We start from the raw sequence: 26,095 nt of genomic DNA on the forward strand, positions 1-26,095 counted from the left end.
TTTAAATAACTCTGATCGATGCTAGAATTGCAATTTCAGTCGGCGGAGAGAGTTCTGGAAAAACAGATGGACTTCTGGTTCATTTCAGTCGACATGTCTCGGTCTTTCCTTTCCGAGCCGGTGCTAAGGTGCATCCAGACTCTGCACGAATTCTGCAAACACTCACATTCCAAACAGTGGCGGGCTGGACACAGACCCAAACAGGTGTGAGTCGTTTACACATTGGTCTAGACTGGTGCAATCATTTCTTTTTTTGAAAGTCGCACATCAGGGAGAGGAGGTGGCTGCCTTGCAATGGAAGGAAAACCCTGCTGGTCTTGTGAGAGGGGGGGGCGGAAAAAAATCTCCTAATCAAAAACATATTGCAGCTGCATAAATTCTGAGCACAATAATGTCAGATTTTCGCATGTGACACAGAAAATCAGAAGCCAGTTCAGCAACCTTAGCAAAATGTGGAAGCTGAATGCCTCAATAAGAACACAAGAAATAGGGGCAGGAGTAGGGTTATTCGGCCCCATGAACCTGCTCGGCCATTCAATAAGATCACGGTCAACCTGATTGTGACCTTAACTTCATTTTCTTACCCGCTTCCCCGCCATAACCCTTGACTCCCCTGTGGATCAAAAATCGAGTCACGATCCTTCGTTCAGCTAAAGAAGGGGCCGGACCTCGTTGGGATCGATGACATTTTCTTTTATTTCTTCACATTTATTTCCCATCCCCAATTGTCCTTTGAGAATTTGGTGGTCAGCGACCTTCTTGAATACAACTGAGTGGCTTTCTGGACCATTTCAGAAGGTGGTTAAGAATCACCATTTTGCTGTGGGTCTGGAGTCACTCATATGCTAGACTGGGTACGATGGGCAGATTTCCTTTCCTGAAGGAAAATAGTTGGATTTTTATGGAAATCTGCAGTGGAATTGTCTCAAAAAATGGCCAAGTGTCAGGTTCAGTCAGAAAACCGGCATGTTTCTCCCAGAGAAACGAATGCTTTCCCGACGAGATCTTCCGACTCTTTGCCATTTTTCAGAAGGGGTGTGTGTTTTGCGCCGTCATTATGAGGGGTGGGCTGAAATACTCCCGCAAGCCTGGCTTCACAATGATCAGAAAGTGTGCCGTGAACTCAAAGTGAGATTAAAGAACCCCCCCACCCCCACCACGGACATGGCATGTTCCCCTCCCCTGAACATAAATCATTGGCATGACAGCCCCCCCCCCCGCCTCCTCCCCCACCCCCAACCCCAATATACAGCACCAGCATCAAGGCCTTCCCAATGGATCACTCAAAATGTGTCGGCCCTTCAGGTTGGCACTGCCGGGTTGCCAATACCATGCCCCTTGACCACCTGGGGGCCACAATGGTCTCCGGACCCCACAGCGTGGTCAACACGCCTGGATTCCATTTGTGGAGACCAGTAGTTATTCCCGCCGTCTCCACATCACGCCAGCAGGTGAGAATGCAGTACGTTCCCGGAAGATTCGGCATTAAGCCAATTTTGAATAGTAAAGTATATTCAAATGAATGGTAATCAGGTTCATGCTCGCGCTGGTGCAGATCCCGTTTAAGGCTTCTCCTGGAATTTTCCTGACATAGCAGGATTTGCAAAGCGTTCGGAAAATCATACCCCAGGTCACCATTTCCACCTTTTTAATCCAACTAGGATTTGAACACCGGTGACAAATTGTCGGGACCTTCCTGTGCCGCAGTGTAATGGACACTTAAACTACGGGGACTATCTAAATGTAGAGAGTTCCCAGTAGTAACATTAGACATGGCTCCCATAGGTAGCCTCAGTTCCCTAGCGCTGGCCCTCACAGACCTTCAATGGTAGAGAAAGTAAGTGTCTTCATCTTCTGCTCGTTAGCACACCTCCTGGGATGAAGCTGATTGGACAACTGATACCTGAGGCACAAATTCAGCAACCTTTGTTTTTTCTGTGTAAATTTCCCTTTCCCCTCCAAATGCATCATCGTCTTTGCAAGGTCCAATGCATGCTGAACGCTAAGGATTCTGGTAGCGGAATGACTGCTATGGGAAAAGGTGTCTGCAAAGAAGTCATGCTATGTGAACAGGATAGAAAACAGAACTCTAAACACGAAAGTAACTGTCAATTACATTTTTAGGAATAAGCCCATTAGGGACCAGAGCAGGAAGCCCCAGTGAGGCGTTTTTTAAATGGACAAGCTGATATTGAGAGACCGAACAGGTGAAAAACGTGATGGACATGGGCAAGGGACCAATTCAAGCATGGCCGACTAAATTTAAGGCCCTCAATTTCCTCAGACTGCAAGGCAGAGAGGAAGCAGAGATAAAGAGGAAAGGTGGGATCTAAGCAGTGGAATAATGCGCTTGTAAACTTTGTGCAAAGTCTCCACGTTTTGGGGAAATCTTGCTGAAGCTTGCAAAATTCAGCATTCTACCAATCTCCTTGCCTGATTCAGCTCCGAGCTGGTGGGGGGAAATCTCTGAGCCTGTGAAGACACCACTGCTGGATGTATGAGCAAAATGTCCATCAACATAATATCAAGGTTGAGTATCAATGCGAGGAAATAAGGATCTATGTTGAAAGCTTTTATTTGAACGTTAGACACAGTTAAGTACATTTGATCCAACGTGAATGTTGGTGGGAAATGCTGATCATGAGAAGGATTTAATTTTTATTCCGTTCGTAAAGTTACAAAGCCAACACGCAGAGTGGACAGGATAAGCCTTAATCCTTCTCATTGCTTACTCCAAAAAACAATACAAATTCAAATTGAAGCCAATTCATGGTCTCCGCAAGAGAGAAATACAAGATCCGGCATCGCACCTCACCTTGGGCTTGATCTGACGCTTGATCTTAGCCAAAAGGCCGAGAAAATCAGCCTTGACGATCTGGTTTATTAAAGATGCTAATCACTTTAGTGTGTGGCCCTACAGGTGTGAAGCTTAAAGTTCCAGGATGTCTGGGAAATGGAACTTTAAAAAAAAGTAGTTTCAGCTCAAACTCCCTTTGAGTTTTGGTTGGGTTTCCAGTTCCTCAGAACAGTGATTAACACTTGACAACACACATAAATTCTGCACCTGGTTTCACATCCTACTTTCATTTAAACTGTCTGACCTTCCTAATCCCTGTGAAAAAAAACCCTGTCATGTGACAGTTTACAAATCTCACATGTGGCCTTCAAATTGTTGTGCAGCATTATTTTGACAAGCACAGGAAATTTCTATGGGAATATATCCTCTTCTGAAATGTCCCTTTACATTGAGATTCATCTGGTACTGTAAGAACATTGGATTAAGAAGGTATGACCACACTTGGAAAACACTCCAGTAAGCAGATTTCCATTCACAAAATCAACAAATTCTAAACCACCTCAAGCGTTGCCCATCATAAAATTAGTCACAGGTGCATGAGGTCCTACCAAAGTAACACATCTAAAATGAGCAGTGTCACTCGCCGTTTTTGTTTTGGTATTTGTTTTTCCTTTCCATGGACGATTAGTTAGTGGCTGAATTTTCCCTTTTTGCCCCAAGATCAGGTGGAAAATTTCAGGAAAATTAGGTGGGGCTAAACAGGATCACATCCCTGAACCCCAGTATCCTCATGTGACCCAACAAGGGGACCACTGCTTTGCCTTACTTGAGCGGAGGCCATCCATTTCCATTGCTTACCACTGGGGAGGCCAGATCCAGGGAGCAGCAGCAGTGGATAACAATATGACCAGGGATAGTGATGCAGATCTCCTAATTTGCTAATTGAAATGTTTAACTGTAGTCTCTTATTGCTGCAGTAAGGCCATAAATACTCATCCCTTGAATGCCTTGCCTCTCTCTAAGGTCTTCAGTGAATAATAATCTTTATTTGTGTCACAAGTAGGCTTACATTAACACTGCAATGACGTTACTGTGACAATCCCTTAGTCGCCACACGACGGATCCATTTTGGGTACTCTGAGAGAGAATTCAGAATGTCCAATTTACCTAACAAGCACGTCTTTCAGGACTTGTGGGAGGAAACCGGAGCACCCGGAGGAAGCCCACGCAGACACGAAGAGAACTTGCAGACTCCGCACAGACAGTGACCCAAGCGGGAATCGAACCCAGGACCCTGGCGCTGTGAAGCAACAGTGCTAACCACTGTGCTACCAGCGTGTGCTAACACGCTGTGCCCTCTTTGGAGTGCTTCTTCCTCATTTAGATGGCCGTGCTCCTCACCTGGTGCTGCAATGAGTGAAATCTGAAGCATTCACTCACTCAGGGTATAGATAAGGGGTGAACGGCAGAGTGAAGTCCTCAAAGGGAGATGGAGATAGGTTACTGAGAGTCTGGAGTCCTCACTCCCTTCAGCAGAGTAGATGGATGAGTGCTAGAGTTTGGGATCTTCACTCACAAGGTGGGATAGGTGATGATTAAGTGATAGTAGTTTGATATAAAACTGTATGTACATGCTGTGAAAATATCAATATAAACAAACATCAATGCCCTTGAGCCTCAAATAATATGATACTTAATCATTCAGAAGACGTCGAGTCTGGTTCCTGTTCTACACTAAAGTCAGCCATACAGGACTTATCCAACTAAGGAAATTCAGACATGATTCATACTCCATTGTGATCCAAATATCTTTACCGGAAAGAACATGAATGTGTGTGTGTGTGGTCAAATTCACTCTCTCTCGCTCTCTCAATATATATATTTGTGTATCTACATGTCTATGGGTGTTAGGGTGTGACTGTCTGTATTCATCTCTGTACATTAGTGTTGTGTTTGTCAATGTTGCCTGAGTGTGTAAATGTATCCATGTGTCCCAATTGTACAGTTTTACAGCAAAGACAGTGGCCATTCAGTCCATCAAGTCTATGCCAGCTCTTTGTTGGAGCAATCCAAATCATCCCTTTGTGATACTCTTTCCCCACAGCCTGGTGATTTCCTTGCCTTCAAATATTTGCACAATTTATTTTGCAAAAGATGCAATAGTCACTACCTAAACCACTCCCGGGACCATGCCATATTTCAACAGCTGAATGCAGAAAGAAATGTATCCTATTATCTATTCACTCCCATGGTGACAACTTTAAATTGATGACTCCCTCCTGACTGACCATCCATCCAGCTGGTCCTGTCCTGGGCACTCTAACAAATCATTGCAGAACGTCAAAAAGTTTAATTGGGATTAATTTTGCCTTAGGATTCTCTGCTCCAGTGCAAATAGTCTACTGATGTACTTAACTGGAAAGTAATAAGCACATGAGGGAGGAAGGAATAGAAGGATATGCTGATGGGGTTAGATGAAGAAGGGTACGGAGAGGCTCTTGTGAAGCATAAATACTGGGCCGGGATTCGCCCCTACCCGGCGGGGCGGGGGGTCCCGGCGGGAAGGAGTGGCGGGAACCACTCCGGCGTTGGGCTGCCCCAAAGGTGCGGATTTCGCCGCACCTTTAGGAGCCAAGCCCTCACCTTGAGGGGCTAGGCCCACAGCGGAGTGGTTGCCACGCCACCGGCCGGCGGGAAAGGCCTTTGGCGCCACGTCAGCCGGGCCTGAAGGGACTCCGCCGGCCGAGGGAAGTCCGCGCATGCGCGGGGGGGGGGGCATTTCCGCGTCGGCCATCGCGGAGGCTATGGCCGATGCGGAAGGAAAAGAGTGCCCCCAGGGCACAGGCCCGCCCGCGGATCGGTCGGCCCCGATCGCGGGCCAGGCCACCGTGGGGGCACCCCCCGGGGCCAGATCGCCCTGCGCCTCCCCCAGGACCCCGGAGCCCGCCCGCGCCGCCAGTCCCACCGGGAAGGGAGGTGGTTTGATTCACTCCGGCAGGACCGGCATTACAGCAGCGGGACTTCGGCCCATCGCGGGCTGGAGAATCACCCGGGAGAGGGGGGGGGGGGGTCTGCCGACCGGCGCGGCGCGATTCCCGCCCTCGCCAAATTTTCGGTGCCGGAAAATTCGGCGGCCGGCGGGTCGGGATTCACGCCGCCCCTCGCCGATTCTCCGACCTGGCGGGGGGTCGGAGAATCCCGCCCCTGGTGTTATATTACAGCAAGCCAATTGCTGATCGATAGAACTGGAACCAACCTTTACACATTTATATTTATTTGAATAATTACATATGAGAAATAGGTACCTCCTCCCAACAACCATAGTTTTAGTCTGAGTCTATTTACAAGAGCTCAAGTGAATCCCTTGTTGATGTCCACCTTTTCCATACAATTAGCATTCAATTAATGACTCGCATGGACCTTTAGGCCAAATGGCCTGTTTCTGTGCTGTAACTACTCTGTAATCGTGATAAGTTTGCTGAAGGTTTCCATTACAACACGAAAAACACCTCAACATGACAACACCGCATTCATACATACGCAAAATACTGCGGATGCTGGAAATCTGAAAAAAAAAACAGAAATTGCTGGAAGTTCTCAGCAGATCAGGCAGTATCTGTGGAGAGAGGACCAGAGTTAACTTTTCAAGTTGATCACCTTTCATCAGAACATATCAAAGTTAGAAATGAAGGGCGGGATTTACCAGCTGTTCTCGCCGGCAGGAAATTCCGGTCCCCCGCCACATGGGATTTACAGCAACGAGGGGTGCAGTCAATGAAAAATTGACAACAGCGGACGAGTAGATCTCGCTGGTCGGCTGCCTCCGCCGCCGAAAACCACGCGAAAGGGTGGTCGGTAAATCCCTCCCGAAATGTTTTATGCAAGTGGAAGAGGGGAGGGTGGGAAAAAAGAACAAAAGGGAACGTTTGGGATAGGGTGTGTAATGACCTCCAATTGGCATTATTGGTTGGCCAATTGGAGTATGAGCTCCCTCAATGATAGCTCATTTAGGGGCCCCATATAAGCACCTGTGCAGGCTTTGTGAGGCAGTCTTAAGTTGACTGGAATGCCAGCAGCACTGTTTGGAGCTGCTCTTGTATATAAGTTATTGCAAATAAATACTGGTGTTGTGATGGAATCCCTGCCTCCTGTGGATTATTACAGTGGCACAAGGATGGGATGCGAACCCACGTGTGAATAGCACAGCATCGACAATTGAAAAGCTCAGGGCCTCGTTTGCAACACATGGGCTACCGGAGGTATTGGTGTCGGACAATGGAACGGCATTCGCAAGTGGGGAATTTGGAAAATTCCTAAAGGGAAACTGAGTCCGCCACATCAAAACGGCCCTTTACCATCCAGCGTCCAACGGCCTGGCAGAGCGAGCGGTCCAGACACTAAAAGCGGGACGCAAGAAGCAGCCGGCAACGTCAATGGACACAAAGCTCTCCCGCTGGCTGTTTGATTACAGGACCACACCGCATTCCACAACGGGCATACCGCCAGCTGAACTCTTAATGGGAAGGCGGCTGCGAACGAGGCTGAGACTCCTTTTCCCAAATTTAACGGGGACAGTGGAGAAACAACAGGAGGTCCAACGCAGGGGGCATGATAATAGTCGGCAGCAGAGACATTTCCAGGTGGGGGCACCGGTTTGGGTCACGAATTATGGGAATGGACCAACGTGGGTCAAAGGTACGGTAGAGTCCCAAACAGGGCCCATATCATAAAAAGTTTCAATCGGAGGTAAGGTGCTGAAGAAACACCTAGACCAAATAAGGGCAGCGGAACCATACCTGGAGGCAGTCGAAGCAGGACCACCTCAAGCTGGGATAGCTCAGATGGGAAAGATACCCACACCCCAGCCCCGAGCAATTTCTCCAGACCCCGTCATCCAGTCGTCAGAGTCGGAGATGGACACGTTCGATGAGGCCGCCGCGAGGAGGAGGAAGTACAACTTCCAAGGAGGTCGTCAAGGAAAAGACGGGCACCTATAAGGTACACCCCACCCACGTCGGAGAATGACCCGGCGGACGACACAGAGGTGACAGACCCGGACAGGAGGAGGAGGAAGAAGCTCAGAGGAATGCCAGCTGGCAGGAATTCCTCGGACCTTGGGGGGGAGGAGTGTAATGACCTCCAATTGGCATTATTGGTTGGCCAATTGGAGTATGAGCTCCCTCAATGATAGCTCATTTAGGGGCCCCACATAAGCACCTGTGCAGGCTATGTGAGGCAGTCTTAAGTTGACTGGAATGCTAGCAGCACTGTTTGGAGCTGCTCTTGTATATAAGTTATTGCAAATAAATACTGGTGTTGTGATGGAACCCCTGCCTCCTGTGGATTATTACAGGGTGGAAGTCAGGAGAGATTAAATACCAAAAGTGTTCGTGGTTGTGGTGTCGTAACCCTTTTAAGGGGCGGTTCACTGAAAGGATCATGTGACCCACTGGCCCATTGGGGAGTTGAAGTCTTCCCTGGACGTACTCCAGCAGTCAGAGTTTCAGGCCTGGGAGTTAAGGGCCGGGATTCTCTGACCCGGCACCGTCGAGAATCCCTGGGGCGCCCCGCTGCCCGACGCCGGCTTCCCCATTCTCCGGCACTGCTTTTCAGGCGCCCACGGGATCGCCGCCACGCTGGTCGGGGGCCGTTGACAGCGGCCTCCCCAGCGATTCTCCTGGCCCCAATGGGCCGAGTGACCGACGAGTTTGCCCGAATCCCGCCGGCGTGGATTCTCAGTTCCCACACGGCGGTCCAGGAAGGTGAGTGCGCGGGGGCCGTCCTGGAGAAGGGGGCAGGGGATCCGACCCCGGTGGGGCCCCCACGGTGGCCTGGCCCATGATCGGGCCCTACCAATCGTCGGGCGGGCCTACTTTACTCCGTGCCGGGCCCCTGTAGGGCTCCGCCATATTGCCCGGGGGCCAGCTCGGAGAAGGGAACCCCCGCGCATGTGCGGAAATATGCCGGCCGTTCCGCGCATGCGCGGAAATACGCCTGCCGTTCCGTGCATGCGTAAACTCGCGCGGGCCGTTCTGTGCCGGCTGGAGCTGCGGGGATCACTCCGGCACCAACCAAGCCCCCTAGGATGGGGAGAATTCCTCACTTTCAGGGGCCATTGACACCGGAGTTGTTGGCGCCGGTTTTCACACCAGCGTGTTTATTGGAGAATCCCGACCGAGACCTTTATTTCCTTACTCTGTCATTTCCATAGTTTTTCTGTTAATAAACCTTTGTTAATTCACCGACCCTTACCTTGGTACACTACACTGTATAAAATATTGGTTAGATCACATGTGCAGTTCTGGAATCAACATTATGGAAGGGATGTGATAGCACGTCAAAGGGTGCAGAAGAGATTTACCAGGATGTTGCCTGGGCTGGAGAGTTTTAGCTTTAAAGAGAGATTGTATGGACTGGGGTTGTTTTCCTTGGAACAGAGGAGACTGAGGGGGGCGGGGGGGGTGGAGAGGGTGGTTAGGTGGTTGTTTTTGACCGGCGCAGAAGGGCCTTTTCTGTGCTGCACATCTCTATTACCGACGAGAATAAATTGGAAGACTCTGTTGCCAGTTGAAATTCAGGCAAGTCTTCAACTCGCTCCCCATTGGACCAGTGGCTCACGTGACCCTTTCAATGAAACACCCCTTAAAGGGGTTACGATACCACAACCACCAACCCTTTTGGTATGTAAGCTGTCCTGTCTTCCATCCTATCCCAGATCTTCCTTTCCCTTCCCTATTGGATTTAGGTTAACAACAGCAAAACGTGAGTTAAGCATGCCTTTGATCGGGAAGCCCAAAACTTTTGATTCGAACGTGGAGCACTGGGGTCAAAACATCGAGCGCCTTCAATTATTCTTTACAGTCAATGGAATAGAGGAGAAGAAGAAACAGTGGAGTATCCTGTTGTCAGTATGCAGAGCCTGAATGTACAACTTGATCCAGAGCTTAACTTCTGGAGGCCCCGATACAAAACCTTTTGAGCAGCTGATGGTGTTAGTAAAGGAGCACCCTCATCCCAAACCGTCTGTAATCGTGCAATGGTATAAATTTAATTTATACCATTTAATAAATTTAGCAGGAACCTGGGAGAGTCTATCAGAGTGCGTGTGGCCAGATTAGATAGATGGCTGAACAGTGCAATTTTGGAACCATGCTCCAAGATATGCTCCGAGACAGACTAGTCTGTGGAGTGAACAATTTAACCGTACAGAAAAAGTTGCTGGCTGAAACGGATGTTACATTGGCCAAAGCCATGGAGATTGCACAGGCTATGGACAGTGCTGAGAAGGGTGCTGTGGATTACAGAGCGTGCAGCATTGCAAAATTTAAGAGCATTGTGTATTTCGAATGCAACCAGAAAGGCCACATGCGCATTTGTTGCAGAAGAAGAACTGATAGGGGGCGAACAGAAAGAAGACAATGCCGACTCAAGTGTGCAATATGAAGAGCAACTCCAAAGACAGGCGGTGTTAGAGTTAAATAATGCAATTGTGTGTAAATCAGCCCCCACCGTAATTGAGTTGTTGGTCAAAGGACTTGTACTCCGCATGGAAGTAGACATTGGAGTTTCTGCCACTGTTATGGGAGAACATACGTATCAATATTGGAAGGACGGTTCCCAATAAATGAAATTGAAAGACACCATCGCGAGGTTAGCTACACATATGGGAGAATCCTTAAAAATATTGAGAACTACATCCGTGCCCTTGATGTACCGGCATCAATCAGCTCAATTATTTATCATCATTGTGAAGGGCTGGGGGGGCCCAGCCTATTGGGACGAGATTGGTTTAGCCAGATTAAACTAAATTATCCGGAGATCTTCAGCATAACTGACAATAGTTTACAAGAGGTTTTAAGGAAATACCAAGAGGTCTTTCGTAACAAAATGGGTATAATACGGGCATCAGAACCAAGATCTATGTTAATTCAGATTCCACTCCCAAAGTATTTTGGGCGCGACCAGTGCCCTACACTTTGCATGGATGAGTCGAGATGGAGCTGAAGCAGTTAGAAGTGTTGGGAATAATAAGGCCATATAATTTTCAGAGTGGGCAGCCCCATTGATCCCCTGGTGAAGCAAGACAGAACAGTTCACATTGATTGATTTAATTGATTTGATTTCATAAATCAGAAGGAGGCCATTCAGCCCATCGAGCCTACACAGGCTCTTGAAAAGAGCTCCCTACTCAAGCCCACCTATCTACCCTATCCCCGTAACTCAGTAACCCCCACTTAATCTTTTTTTTTTTTGGACACTAAGGGCAATTTAGCATGACAAATCCACCCAACCCACACATCTTTGGATTTATTGTCAAGTACCTAAGTACAGTGAAAATATTTTTCTGCGGCCAAGGGAACGTACACAGTACATGCATAGTAGACAAAGAAAAATAATCGACAGAGAACATTGACAAATGGTACATCGACAAACAGTGATTGGTTACAGTGCAGAACAAGGGGCCAAACAAAGCAAATACATGAGCAAGAGCAGCATAGGGCGTCATGAATAGTGTTCTTACAGATCAGTCCCGGGGGGGGGGGGGGGGGGGGGGGGGGGAGTTGTTGAGGAGTCTAGTAGTTGTGGGGAAGAAGCTGTTCCTGTGTCTGGATGTGCAGGTCTTCACACTTCTGTACCTTCTGCCTGATGGAAGGGTCTGGGAGACGGCAAAGCCTGGGTGGGAGGAGTCTCTGATAATGCTGTCTGCCTTCCTGAGGCAGTGGGCGGTGTAGACAGAATCAATGTGCGGGTGGCAAATTTATGTGATGCGTTGAGCTGAGTTCACCCCACTCTGCAGTTTCTTGCGATCTTGGGCCGAGCAGTTGCCATACCATACACAACTTTGGAGACTACAAATTAACCATGAACCAAGTGGCCAAGCCTGATGGTTATCTAATCCCAAAGATCGAGAACCTACACGCAAAGTTAACAGGAGGACAAAGATTTACCAACTCAACATGAACCACGAGTACCAGCAGTTGGAACTGGATGAGAACTCAAGGAAGTACATGAAGTAAATACTCACAAGAGTCTGTACCAGTACACCTGGTTATCCTTTGGCATTTCATTGGCCTGCACCATTTTCCAACGAACCATGGAGAGTTTGCTGCAGGGTATACCCAAATTATTGGGGTACCTGGACTATGTGCTGGTTACAGGGGTGCCCCTGGCGAACATTTGGCGAACCTCAAGGAGATACTGAAGAGATTTAAAGATGCAGGAGTAAGGCTCAAACGAGGGAAGTGTGACTTTCTGGCCTCCGCGGTCACATATCTGAGTTTCAAATTTGATGCTCAAGGATTGCGACCATTAGCGGAGAAGGTCAAAGCTATCAAAAAGGCACCAGCGCCTCGCAGCCTATCCAAGCTGAAGTCTTTCTTTGGCATGGTAAATTATTATGGGAACTTCATCCAGAACCTGTTAGGTCTATTAGCAACTCTACATCGGTTGTGAAAAAATACCAATGATGGTATTGGAACGGGCCAAGAGAGAGGCCTTTGGAAGAGTCAAAATCATCCTGCAATCTTCAGCACCTTATCATCCGGCGATCAATGGGTTGGCAGAGAAAGCAGTCCAGACCTTTAAGGCATTGTGGTATTGGATAGCTTCCTGAATGACCCCTCACGCACCACGGGAGTGTCCCCGCTGAATTGCTGATGCGTCTGGATCTTATATTTCCAGATTTGTCAGGGAGGGTGGAGATAAAGCAAGGTGCCCAGAAGCTGTGTCACGATTCAAGCAAACCGGAGAGAGCTTTCAAGGTGGGCGACCTACTTTCCGCAGGGAGAGGGCCAGGGTGGGTCCTGTGGAAAGTTGTAGAAAAGATTGGGCCAGTGTGATACATCATCAACATTCAAGGAAATAGAGTGCGGAAGTATGTGGATCATGTAAGATGTAGACAAGCAAGCATTACTTCGGAAGGGTGATCACGTAGGGTTGTACCGGTAATGCTGGCAACATCCCGAATCGCGCGATGCCGCCCTGACACCGCTCTCCGGAAAATCGGCACCATTGGCATTGGCACGGTTGTCGTGGCGCTGGTAGAGTGCCCCACCCCCCCCCCCCCCCCCCCCCCCCCCCCCCGGCGATTCTCCGCCCGGGATGGGCCGAGCGGCCATACAAAAAAAAACCGAATCCCGCTGGCGCCGTTCTAACCTGGTCTTACCCGGCGGGACCTCAGCGTGGTGCATCCGGGGGCGGCCTGGTGGGGGGGTGGGGGGGCGGTCCGACCCCGGGGGGGGGGGGGAAGCCTCCACCATGGCCTGGCCTGCAATCGGCACCTACCGATCGGCGGGCCGGCCTCTCGGGCTGGGGGCCTCTTTTGTTCCGTGCCGGCCCCTGTAGCCCTATGCCATGTTGCATCGGGGCCAGCGCGGAGATGGGTCCCACTGCGCATGCGCAGACCCGCGGCACCCATCTGACGCTGAGATCGGCAGCTGGAGCGGTATGGGTCGCTCCAGTGCCGTGTTGGCCCCCTGTAGGGGTCAGAATTGCTACTCCTGAGGCCATGTCGACGCCGTCGAGAAACGTGACGCCGTCACTTACCCTCAGGATCAGAGAATCCCACCCGTTGTCTCTAAATGACATGATAAGTGCAGTCCAGCAAATGTCTAACATGTTCATCTGAATGAAATTCCTGATGGGCGTTTCAGAATGAGGTGTTAACCTGTTTAACATAAATGAGTTAACACCCAGTAAAACAGCAGAGATGAATTCCAGACCAGTGTGCTTATCACATTTCCTTATCCTTAATTCCACTTTTCTCCGCTTTGCTTTATTCCCGGCTTTGGTGAAGTGAGAGTTTTAAAAATCACTCCCAATAAAGAGGAGGCGGTTTCAGCCAGAGCCTGTACATGTGGAGTTAGCATTATAGCAGCTGCTTTCCTGTCTCTTCACTAGTGCACAATAACAAGCTGTTGCAGCGCACCACTCTCGACCCAACAGCTGTTCCAGCTGCACTGTCATTTCCTATCAATCCAAGCGGTCGGATCTGGAGCCAGCAAGCAAAGCTCCACTCACCGCCCCTCTTGTCTGTGCAACTCTGTCCCTTGTACCTAGACACTGAGCGCAGATTGGTGCCAATTTTAACCCGCCAGTATCGATGCTAAAGAGGAGGTAGCACAGTGGAAGCTTTGTCTCTGTGAGCTGCATAGTTGAGTACCACAGAGCCTCAGTGCCAAACATAAAGTTTAAATCAATGATCCCATTCATTTGCATACTTGACAAAAATTGCGAACAAAGAAAGTAAGGACTTCTAAATGGCGCTATATAAACACAACCTCAGGGCGTCCCAAAGCACTTTCATAGTTGATGAAGTACTTTCTAAGTGTAAGTGACTGTTGGAATGCAGGGAAATGTGCGATTAATTTGCACATAGCATGATCCTACCGACTGAAATAGTTAATGATTGGTTACTCCCTTTTCAATTATCTTGGTTGAAGGATAATTGCACAGCACTGTACATCTTTGGGTAAGGCCATGGGATCTCCCATGTCCACCTAAGAGATTTCGAAGGGCCTCCTTTTAATGTCTTAGCGGGAAGCCAGCACTTCTGACAGTGCAGCACCCCCTCAGTACTACAGTCCCATAACCTTTTGACTAGAGATTGAACACTCCTTCTGTAAGTTCATACAAAATATGTCAAGGCACCAGTTAACTGAACATACCCTGCAAGAGGACTTCTAAACCTTGCAAAAATATAATTTTCAACAATAAAGCCTAGTTTAGGAACTGAATTATGCAATAGCAGTGGGGCTGTGATCCATTGAATAAATGATCAGTTTGGACCATACCTCAGGTTTAATGACATGTCTTGTATGTAGTTACCTTACCAGATTCAGGCTGGGAATGCAAAATGGCCTTAGTAATCGTGGTTCTGTGAGATAATTAGCTTTCATCATGGATGTCCGTCGAGTGTATTAAGTTGCAGACGTGGTGAACAATTATCTTGATTATCATTGAAAGAATGCAGATCCAACTGTTTGGCATAAATTTAAATGAGGTTTATTTAGCAGAAAATTACAAGAACTGAATTATAGACAAATCCCTGTTCCGTTTGCTCAATATATTGCCCTTCCCGAAACTGCAGAAGAACAAGAATAAGTGAATGTAGGGATGGTGAAAATACTTATTTTCCTGGACGTAGCACTCCAGGGGAATTAAATAATTCAGCAGCAAGCTTTTGTAAATTTAAAAGTAAGGAAGGTTTTTTGTTCTCATACGCCTACCCGAATTAATACATTTCACTCACTCATCTCACACAAGGTGCAGACTAAGGTAATATACTGTTGCAGCTTAGAATTAACTCAGTTTCTTTTGTGGCAGGCCTGCAGTTTCTTAGCCACAGATTCTTTAGTTGAAGTGAAAGTCTTATAAAGCAAACGTTTCTCAGCCGACTGTGAGGTTTCCTGTAATTGTATTTATAAGAGACTGATTACAAGGTAAACTTTAACAGGAGCAGATAGGGGAATCTTACTCTTGGGTGGGATCTCCCACTTTCAAGGCACTGATGTTTATTACCTTGGCTGCTTGGCTGGCTTGCAGCTAGTTCAATGACGTTCGGTAGAACTTTCCTGCAGGCAGATTCCTGCTGGTTTCAAAAGCAAATAACAAAATGGTTTCCACATCATGGGACTTATACATATTCAAAGTCCTTTTTCTAAACACAGGGTGGTGTGTATGTTGGTTTCAATCGTGTTGTTGTTTGACATTGTGAGAGTTTGAGAGAGCCACTGTCTTTGTGGTTGTTCACCCATTCAATCCATAATACCCTCTTGGATTAGTTTCAGGAAAATTGATTCAACGTCAGTCTGGAATTATCCTTTTGTTCCCTCTTGAGACAGGGGAGTGGTTTCACTCTACAACATAAGTCAGGTGATCTTCAGGTGGCCATCTTTTGCAGTCTTTTATGGTCAGTTTTGAAATGTAAAAATTGATTTGAAGTTCACAATAGACTGGGCCATGACACTTCTATGCCTCTATGCCAAGATGATCTGAGGGAGACAGTGCCCCCAACAGGATTTGCAAAAAGTAAGAGTCATTGGGCTTGATTCAGCAATCCTGTTGCACCCGGCACAGATCTTGGCACAATGGGTTGATCGCGCAAGAGCCCCAACTCAGGCTCCGTGCCGGGCCCCAGTCCAATCGTGAGTCACTCAACTTGCTCCAACCAGCATAATCTAGATTTTGCCCTTGCTAGGTGATATCCAGATCTGCATACTTAAATGAACCATTAACCGAGACGCCGGATTCACCAAGCACCCGGGACACAATGGCCCTGCCTGTGAGACCTCGGCAGGGCACCGTTTAATACTGGTCCACGTGTACTTGTCCACACAAACGTGGACCAGGCGTAATGACACTTGGGGCTCTCGCATGCCCTTGGAGACCGCTGGGTGGTCAGGGACAGAGCAGGGTGGTTCCCTGGCAGTCCCACCATGGAACCCTGGCACCATGGCACATGCAAGGTTGCTCGGGTGGCAATGCCAAGAGATGCCAGCAGCACTACGAGGCCACTAGGCTGGCAGTGCCAGGGTGCCTGGGTGCCAGGTTGACACTGTCATGGTTGGGCCCTGGGAGCCTTGCCAATTGAAAGGGGAGAGTGGGGGTTCCCAGGTGCCTCAGGACGGTTGGGGCGGTTGAGGATTGGGGTCCAGAAAGTGGAGAGGGGAGGGGGTAAAAACAGCAGTGAATGATCGGGACTGTCGATCAAAATGGCACCCGAATCTTTGAATGGCCCATCCTGCTGGCGAGAGCGGCTTGCCGGCAGGAAATCTAAGTGCAGACTCGGCGGGGAGAAACTCCTCAAGGCCAAAGAATATGGCAAAGTTCCATTGAATACCAGGGTGCTTCTCAGCACTGCAGCCACCGAGAATCACCCCGCCAAACGCATCCAAAAGCGGAGTTAGTTTCAAGTCTGGTGAATCGCGTCCATTATTTCCATGGTGAATTGAGTGACCCACCTCTATAAGCCAGTCCACGGAGGTGGGAATGTTGATGAAATCCAATAGTGTTTTGTTTTTTTAAATATTTTTATTCTGAAATCCAATAGTGTTAACAGTCCTGGTGTTACAGAGAGAACTAAGAACAAGGTTATTATTGACCCTAGAATTTCAACCTAGTCCAATATTGTCTGTATGGTTTTGAATCAACGAAGCCTGTCCCCACACATACGGGGTGTGAGATTTTAATAATACTTTCATGGGATATGGACATCACTGGCTTGTTCCACACTTCTTGCCCATTCCTAATTGCCTTTTAGAAGGTGTTGGTGCGGCACCTTCTTGAACAGCTGTAGTCCATGGGAGTATTAGGAAGGGTGTTCCAGGATTTTGATCCTGCGACAGTGAAGGAACGGCGATATAGTTCAGGAGGGTGTGTGGCTTGGAATGGAACTTGCAGATGTGACGTTTCCATGTACCTGCTGCCCTTTTCATTTGAAGTGGTAGAGGTCACAGGTTTGGAAGGTGCTGTTGAAGAGGCCTTGATGAGTTGCTGCAGTGTATTCAGTAGCTCTTGTGGAAACTCTTAGACATTCCAGCCGAGGCCTGTGGCTGTCCACCATAACATGAAGTGAATCACCTTTTGAAAGCAGGGCCCGGCAGAGCTGGGTCCAGTGCCCATTGAAATGACTTTAGGAACCACTCTCCCTTTTCCACATTCTCAGAATGCCAGAGGGGGGTTCCTCTGAGGAATGCCAGAGGAGGCCCTCAAGGCGGTTGGGGAGGGGGGTGAGGATTGGGGTCCAGAATTTGGCTAAAAGCAGGGGTGAATGATCGGGGCTGACAATCAAAATGGCGCCCCAACCTGATTGCAAAGAAATCGCAGTGATCTCCCTGTATGCTGTATGTAGGGTATATATGGGGTAGGAAGGAAAGTAGCGTTGAGGCCACAGTCAGATCAGCCATAGTCTTATTGGCTGGCAGTGGAGGCTCGAGGTGCTGAATGGCCTACTCCTAATAATAATAATAATCTTTATTGTCACAAGTAGGCTTACATTAACACTGCAATGAAGTTACTGTGAAAAGCCATTAGTCGCCACATTCTGGCGCCTGTTCGGTAACACAGCAGGAGAATTCAGAATTCCCAAATTACCTAATAGCGCCTCTTTCGGGACTTGTGGGAGGAAACCAGAGCACCCGGAGGTAACCCACGCAGACACAGGGAGAACATGCAGACTCCACACAGACAGTGACCCAAGCCGGGAATCGAACCTGGCACCCTGGCGCTGTGAAGCCATGGTGCTAACCATAACACCATAAGACCATAAGACATAGGAGTGGAAGTAAGGCCATTCGGCCCATCGAGTCCACTCCACAATTCAATCATGGCTGATTTCAACTCCATTTACCCGCTCTCTCTCCGTAGCCCTTAATTCCTCGAGAAATCAAGAATTTATCAACTTCTGTCTTAAAGACACTCAACGTCCCGGCCTCCACCGCCCTCTGTGGCAATGAATTCCACAGACCCACCACTCTCTGGCTGAAGAAATTTCTCCTCATCTCTGTTCTAAAGTGACTCCCTTTTATTCTAAGGCTGTGCCCCTGGGTCCTAGTCTCCCCTGCTAATGGAAACAACTTCCCTACGTCCACCCTATCTAAGCCATTCATTATCTTGTAAGTTTCTATTAGATCTCCCCTCAACCTCCTAAACTCCAATGAATATAATCCCAGGATCCTCAGACGTTCATCGTATGTTAGGCCTACCATTCCTGGGATCATCCGTGTGAATCTCTGCTGGACCCGCTCCAGTGCCAGTATGTCCTTCCTGAGGTGTGGGGCCCAAAATTGTTCACAGTATTCTAAATGGGGCCTAACTAATGCTTTATAAAGCTTCAGAAGTACATCCCTGCTTTTATATTCCAAGCCTCTTGAGATGAATGACAACATTGCATTTGCTTTCTTAATTACGGACTCAACCTGCAAGTTTACCTTTAGAGAATCCTGGACTAGGACTCCCAAGTCCCTTTGCACTTCAGCATTATGAATTTTGTCACCGTTTAGAAAATCGTCCATGCCTCTATTCTTTTTTCCAAAGTGCAAGACCTCGCACTTGCCCACGTTGAATTTCATCAGCCATTTCTTGGACCACTCTCCTAAACTGTCTAAATCTTTCTGCAGCCTCCCCACCTCCTCCATACTACCTGCCCCTCCACCTATCTTTGTATCATTGGCAAACTTAGCCAGAATGCCCCCAGTCCCGTCATCTAGATCGTTAATATATAAAAAGAACAGCTGTGGCCCCAACACTGAACCCTGTGGGACACCACTCGTCACCGGTTGCCATTCCGAAAAAGAACCTTTTATCCCAACTCTCTGCCTTCTGCCTGACAGCCAATCGTCAATCCATGTTAGTACCTTGCCTCGAATACCATGGGCCCTTATTTTACTCAGCAGTCTCCCGTGAGGCACCTTATCAAATGCCTTTTGGAAGTCAAGATAGATAACATCCATTGGCTCTCCTTGGTCTAACCTATTTGTTATCTCTTCAAAGAACTCTAACAGGTTTGTCAGGCACAACCTCCCCTTACTAAATCCATGCTGACTTGTCCTAATCCGACCCTGCACTTCCAAGAATTTAGAAATCTCATCCTTAATAATGGATTCTAGAATCTTGCCAACAACCGAGGTTAGGCTAATTGGCCTACCATATTCAACTCTGCCCACTGACTCTCCTGAATTGTTGGGATATTACTCATGTCTTCTACTGTGAAGACTGACGCAAAGTACTTATTCAGTTCCTCAGCTATTTCCTTGTCTCCCATCACAAAATTACCAGCGTCATTTTGGAACGCCCCAATGTCAACTTTTGCCTCCCGTTTGTTTTTAATGTATTTAAAGAAACTTTTACTATCATTCCTAATGTTACTGGCTAGCCTACCTTCATATTTGATCCTCTCTTTCCTTATTTCTCTCTTTGTTATCCTCTGTTTGTTTTTGTAGCCTTCACAATCTTCTGACTTCCCACTACTCTTTGCCACATTATAGGCTTTCTCTTTTGCTTTGATGCATTCCCTAACTTCCTTTGTCAGCCATGGCTGCCTAATCCCCCCTCTGATAACCTTTCTTTTCTTTGGGATGAACCTCTGTACTGTGTCCTCAATTACTCCCAGAAACTCCTGCCATTGCTGTTCTACTGTCTTTCCCACTAGGCTCTGCTCCCAGTCGCTTTTCGTCAGTTCCTCCCTCATGCCCCTGTAGTTACCTTTATTCAACTGTAACACCTTTACATCTGATTCTACCTTCTTTCTTTCAAATTGGAGATTGAATTCGACCATATTATGATCACTGCCTCCTAAGTGCTCCCTTACTTTAAGATCTTTAATCAAGTCTGGCTCATTACATAACACTAAGTCCAGAATGGCCTGTTCCTTCGTGGGCTCCATCACAAGCTGTTCCAAAAAGCCCTCCTGTAAACATTTAATGAATTCCCTTTCCTTGGGTCCACTGGCAGCATTATTTACCCAGTCCACCTGCATATTGAAGTCCCCCATGATCACTGTGACCTTGCCTTTCTGACATGCACTAAGATAAAGATAGATAGTTTTTTGAAGAATAAAGGGATTAAGGGTTATGGTGTTCGGGCCGGAAAGTGGAGCTGAGTCCACAAAAGATCAGCCATGATCTCATTGAATGGTGGAGCAGGCTCGAGGGGCCAGATGGCCTACTCCTGCTCCTAGTTCTTATGTTCTTATATTTAGTTCTATTTCGTGGTGCATTTTGTGCCCCCGGTCCTGACCACTGTTAGGAGGCCTGTACATAACTCCCATTATGGTTTTTTTGCCTTTGTGGTTCCTCAACTCTACCCACACAGACTCCACATCATCTGACCCTATGTCGTTTAGTGCTATTGATTTAATTTCGTTCCTAATTAACAAGGCAACCCCGCCCCCTCTGCCCACCTCTCTGTCTTTTCGATAGGTTGTGAATCCCTGGATGTTTAAATGCCAGTCCTGAACCCCCTGCAACCATGTCTCTGTGATGCCTACCACATCATACCTGCCAGTCACAATCTGGGCCACAAGCTCATCTACCTTGTTCCGTACACTGCGTGCATTTAAATATAGCACCTTTAATTCTCTATTGACCGTCCTTTTTTGTTTTCTTAGTGTGGTGGACCTTGGTTTACTGAGCCTTTCCATACGCTGTGTCATATTTTGTGGGATGGGGACAATCATAACCACTCTTGAGTTTTGTCTGTTCGTGTTTTTTTGTATTCCTAAGCAGCCACACTCCCCGCTGATTACTTCACCTCTTGGTTCCCTGACTTTCCCTTCCCCCCAATCTTTAGTTTAAAGTCCTATTGACCACCCTATTTACTCTTTTCGCCAGAACACTGGTCCCAGCTCGGTTCAGGTGGAGACCATCCCAACGGTATAGGTCCCCCCCTGTCCCAAAACTGATGCCAGTGTCCCATGAAAAGGAACCCCTCATTCCCACACCACTCTTTCAGCCACGTGTTAACTTCCCTTATTCTTGCCTCCCTATGCCAATTTGCACGTGGCTCGGACAGTAATCCGGAAATTATGACCCTTGAGGACCTGTTTTTTAATTTGAAACCACTATGCTACCGTGCTGCCCTACTCCTAATTCATGTGCTCATATACATTTATGTAGTACCTTTCACGCGTTCAGGATGTCCCAAAGCACTTCACAGCCAATAACGTACTTTTGAAATATTGCAATGTAAGGCAGCACGCAGCAGCCACTTTGCACACTGTCGGTTGGCAAATGTTGGTCAGGGAGCCAGGAAAACATACTGTTATTCTTCTAAATAATACCACGCAATCTTTCACATCCACTGGAGAAGCCTCACTTTTAACACCTCCTCTGATAAGTGGCAGCTCCGAAATTTCAGCTCCTGATTTGTGTTTCCACTTGTTTCAGGAGAGGGGCCAGGAATACCTGGAAAGACACTTGTAGCACCCACTAACACAGGTGCAGATTAAGGCAGAGGATGTCCTCTCAAAACGTACATAACCATACTTCAGCACAATATTTACTTTTTAACACCAGGGCACGAGGAATAACTATAAGTGAGGACCTCAAGTGAAACCTCAACTATAAATACAAAGGGACAAAGATAGAAGCTCGTAAATGGTATGTTTGGGACTGATGTTAGGAAGCACTTTATACAAAGAATGGTCTCTGGCTTGGCAGAGTGGAGACTAAATCTCTGGATTTGTTCAAAGGTTAGTTAAATACTGTGATGGAGAATTGAAACATCCAATTGAGGAAAGAACTAAACAGGCCAAATGTTATATGATAATGAACGCAGTTAATGTTGTCACTTCATTTCTGTCTTTGCAGAAGGTTGGTTGTGATGAGATACTGGGCTCCAACAAAGTGATGGACAAATGTGGTGTTTGTGGAGGTAACAACACCACGTGTAAAGTCATAACTGGAATCTTCAAGCAAACCATCATGTCAGTCGGGTATCACAAGATTCTCGAAATTCCCGAAGGAGCTTCACGAATTAACGTCACCGAGATGATGAAAAGCAGAAATTACCTGGGTAAGTACTAACCTCTCTATAAATTTACTCACTTGTAGACAGAAACATGTGGCGTTTTGAAAAAGACAAAGGAGCCTGAAAATTCAGCAAGGATTCTCCCAGTCTCCTGCTGCTGGGGACCATGAGCGGAGCAGGTGTTTGCATTACTTCTCCAGCGGCCTCACAGATTTCCTGCCAAAGCTATGGTAGCAAATCAAGAGTAGCTCTGCAAAAATTGACCACCAGGGCATCTCTTCCTTCCTTCAAAGCTCTAACTTTGTCCCAGTTTTCTAAAGTAAAGAGTCTGGGCTGGTTCACTTACAGACATGGCCACAGTCCATGTTGCTAGGGTGCTTGCTTGGATGCCAAGTATTTCAGCCTGAGAGCAGTTGAAAAGGTAGAGAAGAATGAAATCCATGAAATCCAAGTTTGAATGCGAATTAGCAACATGCATTCTTTGTCTCAACTCAGGGATACCCGTACTCGACTGACTGCACTGGGCACTTAGTACCATCTTTTTTTTACTGAAGTGGGTGTTAATAAATAATTGTCACGGCAGCTAGAGGCCTACCAAGGCCATTTTTGAAAGCATTTTACAACAGGAAGAGATAGTTTTTCTATATGTATATATATATGTAACCTGATGCCCAATGTCAACTTTTAGTTCACTGTCTTTGAAATGAATTAATTTTCTAATCCAATCGGGCAGCTATCTCTCTATTTATTCTCTGCTCCCACACATATAATTGGAACGGGGAGACTATTTTCTGATGCTCATGCAATCAACATGGGAATTTGCCAGTTAGCTGTCCACATTGGGGTTTCACAAGCACTCTGCCAATAATTTTCAAGGGCTGAACTTTCGTGCCCCCAGCGGGTGAGTTTCCCTTGGGAGGAGCTTGGAAAATAGGGTGGGCGACAACCTCACCAGCTTCTCGCCCAGCCCCATCATGGGGGTGGGGTGGGGGTGCGGGTGCCGAAATCAGCAGCTCACCCACCATATTTAAATGAATAATCAAGGAACCAATAGGCTTGTTACAAAGCCAATTGATCCTGATGATATGCTGCCCACGCCATAAAACATTTGGCACGGGAAGCTGGGCAGCAGTAAGAAGCCTGATTTTTTTACTGAAATGCTTGAAGGGCAGGAAGGAAGGTGGGCGAAGGGGGTGCGGGTGCTCTTCAGAAGCTTTCCTTTGCTGATCATGAGGCGTTCCCCTCCTACTAAGGTCAAACCATCCCCTTCTTACCCGCCCCTTCCCATAAACCATCTCCCTCCCCACCACACCTCTCCTATCCTACCGAAACCCTCCTGGCCCATCACCCTGGACCTATCTGCTCCAGGGATCCATGGGCCTTGGTCTTCTTCTTCTACAGTCACTGCAGAAGTCATTGGACGCCTTCCTGGCACTGTGGACACTGATGGAGCTGTCAGCCAATTGGATTGGCCAGCAGCTCCAGTGGGTGGGACGTCTTCGCCAATGAGTGCAGAAGTCCCGCCCAGCCCTCATTAACCCATCCCACTGTGCAATGTGGCTGCGGGGCAGGTTGGCATGGAGGATGATGGCTCCACGTCAACCTTGTTTCTGTCCCTCCACCGATTATTGTGCCCTAATGCAAAGTCACCCCTCACAGGTGAGAAATCCACTGAAGTCGGAAGAAGGAACAACATGATTCTAATGTGCAGAGTGGATCACAACAATAAGAAAATAAATAAACTTTAATTGAAAGCAAAATATAACAGAAAACAATAAAAGTGACAAGATGATTGTAAGAGGAAAAGGAGATCAAGCCAAGCATACCCAAAGGGGGTGAGACTGGTCTACTACAGGAGGGGGAAATAAGCTCACAATGAATCGTGATGTACAATGCAACCAATTTCCTGATCAATGGGTTTTAAACAGGCACTGTGTAAATTGGGCATTGTGTAAAATGGGTGTTGTGTAATACAGGCATTGTGTAAAAAGGGAGTGTGAGAAAAATAACCAAATTGTCCCAAGAAGCATCGCCCAGTCTCACCATGTGCCATTTTCTGTACCCTCCCTCTGGCCTAAACTGCCACCTCCTCCATTGATGTGAGATCATGGGTTGATGGTGGTCCTTCTCTGGGTCATGTGGAACTCTCCCTTGCTACGTGCAGGCCTACTGTGAAAGAAGAATTGGGGGGTGTGATAGCATTGATCTGGCGAAGGCATGTGAAGATGCCCCCGGCATCTCAGTCTGGTGCCTGCAGGGAGAGGGAGAAGCAGCAGATGTTGGGCAGGGTGGGCATCAACTGTGAGAGCAGGAGCAGGTGCAGATAGTGCAAGTGAAAGTGGGAGATGCATTGCAAATGCTGCTCTGATTGGAGGGGAGAGATGGGAAGTCAGGTGGCAAGGTCAGCACAGTAGAGTGGCGAGGGGCGGGGCGGGGGGGGTGGCTGTACATATTGTGGAGGGGTGCAGATTGTAAGAAAGCTATATATGAAATTCTAGTAGCTGTGATCATTGAATTTCACCCCACTACTGACAGCTCTGCGTGTGTCAGGCTTTTGGCATGCACATAAATCCATTTGATACATATGATGTTCTTGGGTCAAATGTCTGCATCCTGATATCAATTCTTTGCATTTGTAAAGATCAACCTTTAAAGATTTTACAGTACGGGAGAACAATCAACATTACATGGCATGCTTCAACGTGACAAACTGAGTATTTCCGTACAACCTTCTCAGTCTGTGCATAGCTTTCCCTGTGTCTTTCACCAAAAATGATGGATCTGCAAAAGGATTGGCATTTATAATGTTGGTTGAATACACCCAGGAGAATCGGCATGTTTTCTTCTTGAAGTGTGATCATGGTGTGTGGTCAATAGCTAAGATGGCAATCCCGCCATCTGAATACCTTGACGAGCAATCAGGTCACCAACAACGCACCTCACACTTGGTTCAAATATACGCAAGTCCTTGAGTTCCAAAACGACTCTTGCAATAACCTAAATTACTTTTGAAAGTCAGTCATCATGTTCCTTTTTGGGTGGGTGCCACTCTTACTATGTCATCCCTTGATAAATCACCTTTCGTGTATATATAATGTGAATGGTTTTGTGATACACTTTCTGAGTTGAAGTAAAATCAAGGGGAAGCTGAAAGCATCTGCACCTCCCAAAAGGAGTATTGAACATGCATACCTTGGAACTTAAGTCATCCAGCTTCACTTGCCAGGAACCATAGGAGGTACCTAACTTGCTAAAATATCCCAGTTACATGCCATAAATTTCTAATGTGCTGGAAAATTATAATCTACTATTTTAATAGCCTTATTACATTGCTGGGATCCAAGTACGTTTGCAATTTATCATCTTTTTTGCCACAATTGCTAACATGTTTGCTTATTCATTTATTTTCTTCATGGCGTGTAAGCGCTTGATGCTGTCAAGCTCCATTTTGCTTCTACACGGAATGTGATTTTCTGCACGGATGGATTAGTGGCCAACATGTTGAGTAGTTGAGGTCCAGCGTTTACCTGGCAAACAATCCAATCCTTCAAACAGAACCTTGTATCGTGTAGATCTTCTGAACCCTTGACTTAATTTTAACATGGGCCCAATTTTGAGGAGGCGAATGTTGATGTCAGTTCAAAACTGACCCATTACAGCAAACCAAAGAAGAGGCATGTGGTATTTTGCTTTGCAGGCTCTTTAAATGCTGTGGGCAGATTTGCCACCCATTCTGGGTGGGGAGTCTAAGGAAAGTGGGGCAGAATGGTGAAGTCTGGAGGCTGGCAGGCAGGTGTGCACGATGAGCAGGTGGGCCATTCTATCAGGGTT

General features: G+C 47.3%; 1 protein-coding gene across 4 annotated transcripts in view; it reads left to right on the top strand.

Annotated features, from left to right (window-relative positions):
* The window catches only part of adamtsl7 (ADAMTS-like 7), a 621,654-nt gene that overhangs the window by 489,009 nt on the left and 106,550 nt on the right, over positions 1-26,095 (top strand). For all 4 annotated transcript variants that reach the window (XM_072495481.1, XM_072495482.1, XM_072495480.1 and 1 more), the window contains one exon: positions 22,105-22,309. In XM_072495481.1, coding sequence (XP_072351582.1) covers positions 22,105-22,309 — 205 coding nt within the window. The remainder of the gene's footprint in view (positions 1-22,104; positions 22,310-26,095) is intronic.

This window comes from Scyliorhinus torazame, chromosome 3 (genome assembly GCF_047496885.1).
Source record: "Scyliorhinus torazame isolate Kashiwa2021f chromosome 3, sScyTor2.1, whole genome shotgun sequence".
Lineage (NCBI taxonomy): Eukaryota > Metazoa > Chordata > Chondrichthyes > Carcharhiniformes > Scyliorhinidae > Scyliorhinus > Scyliorhinus torazame.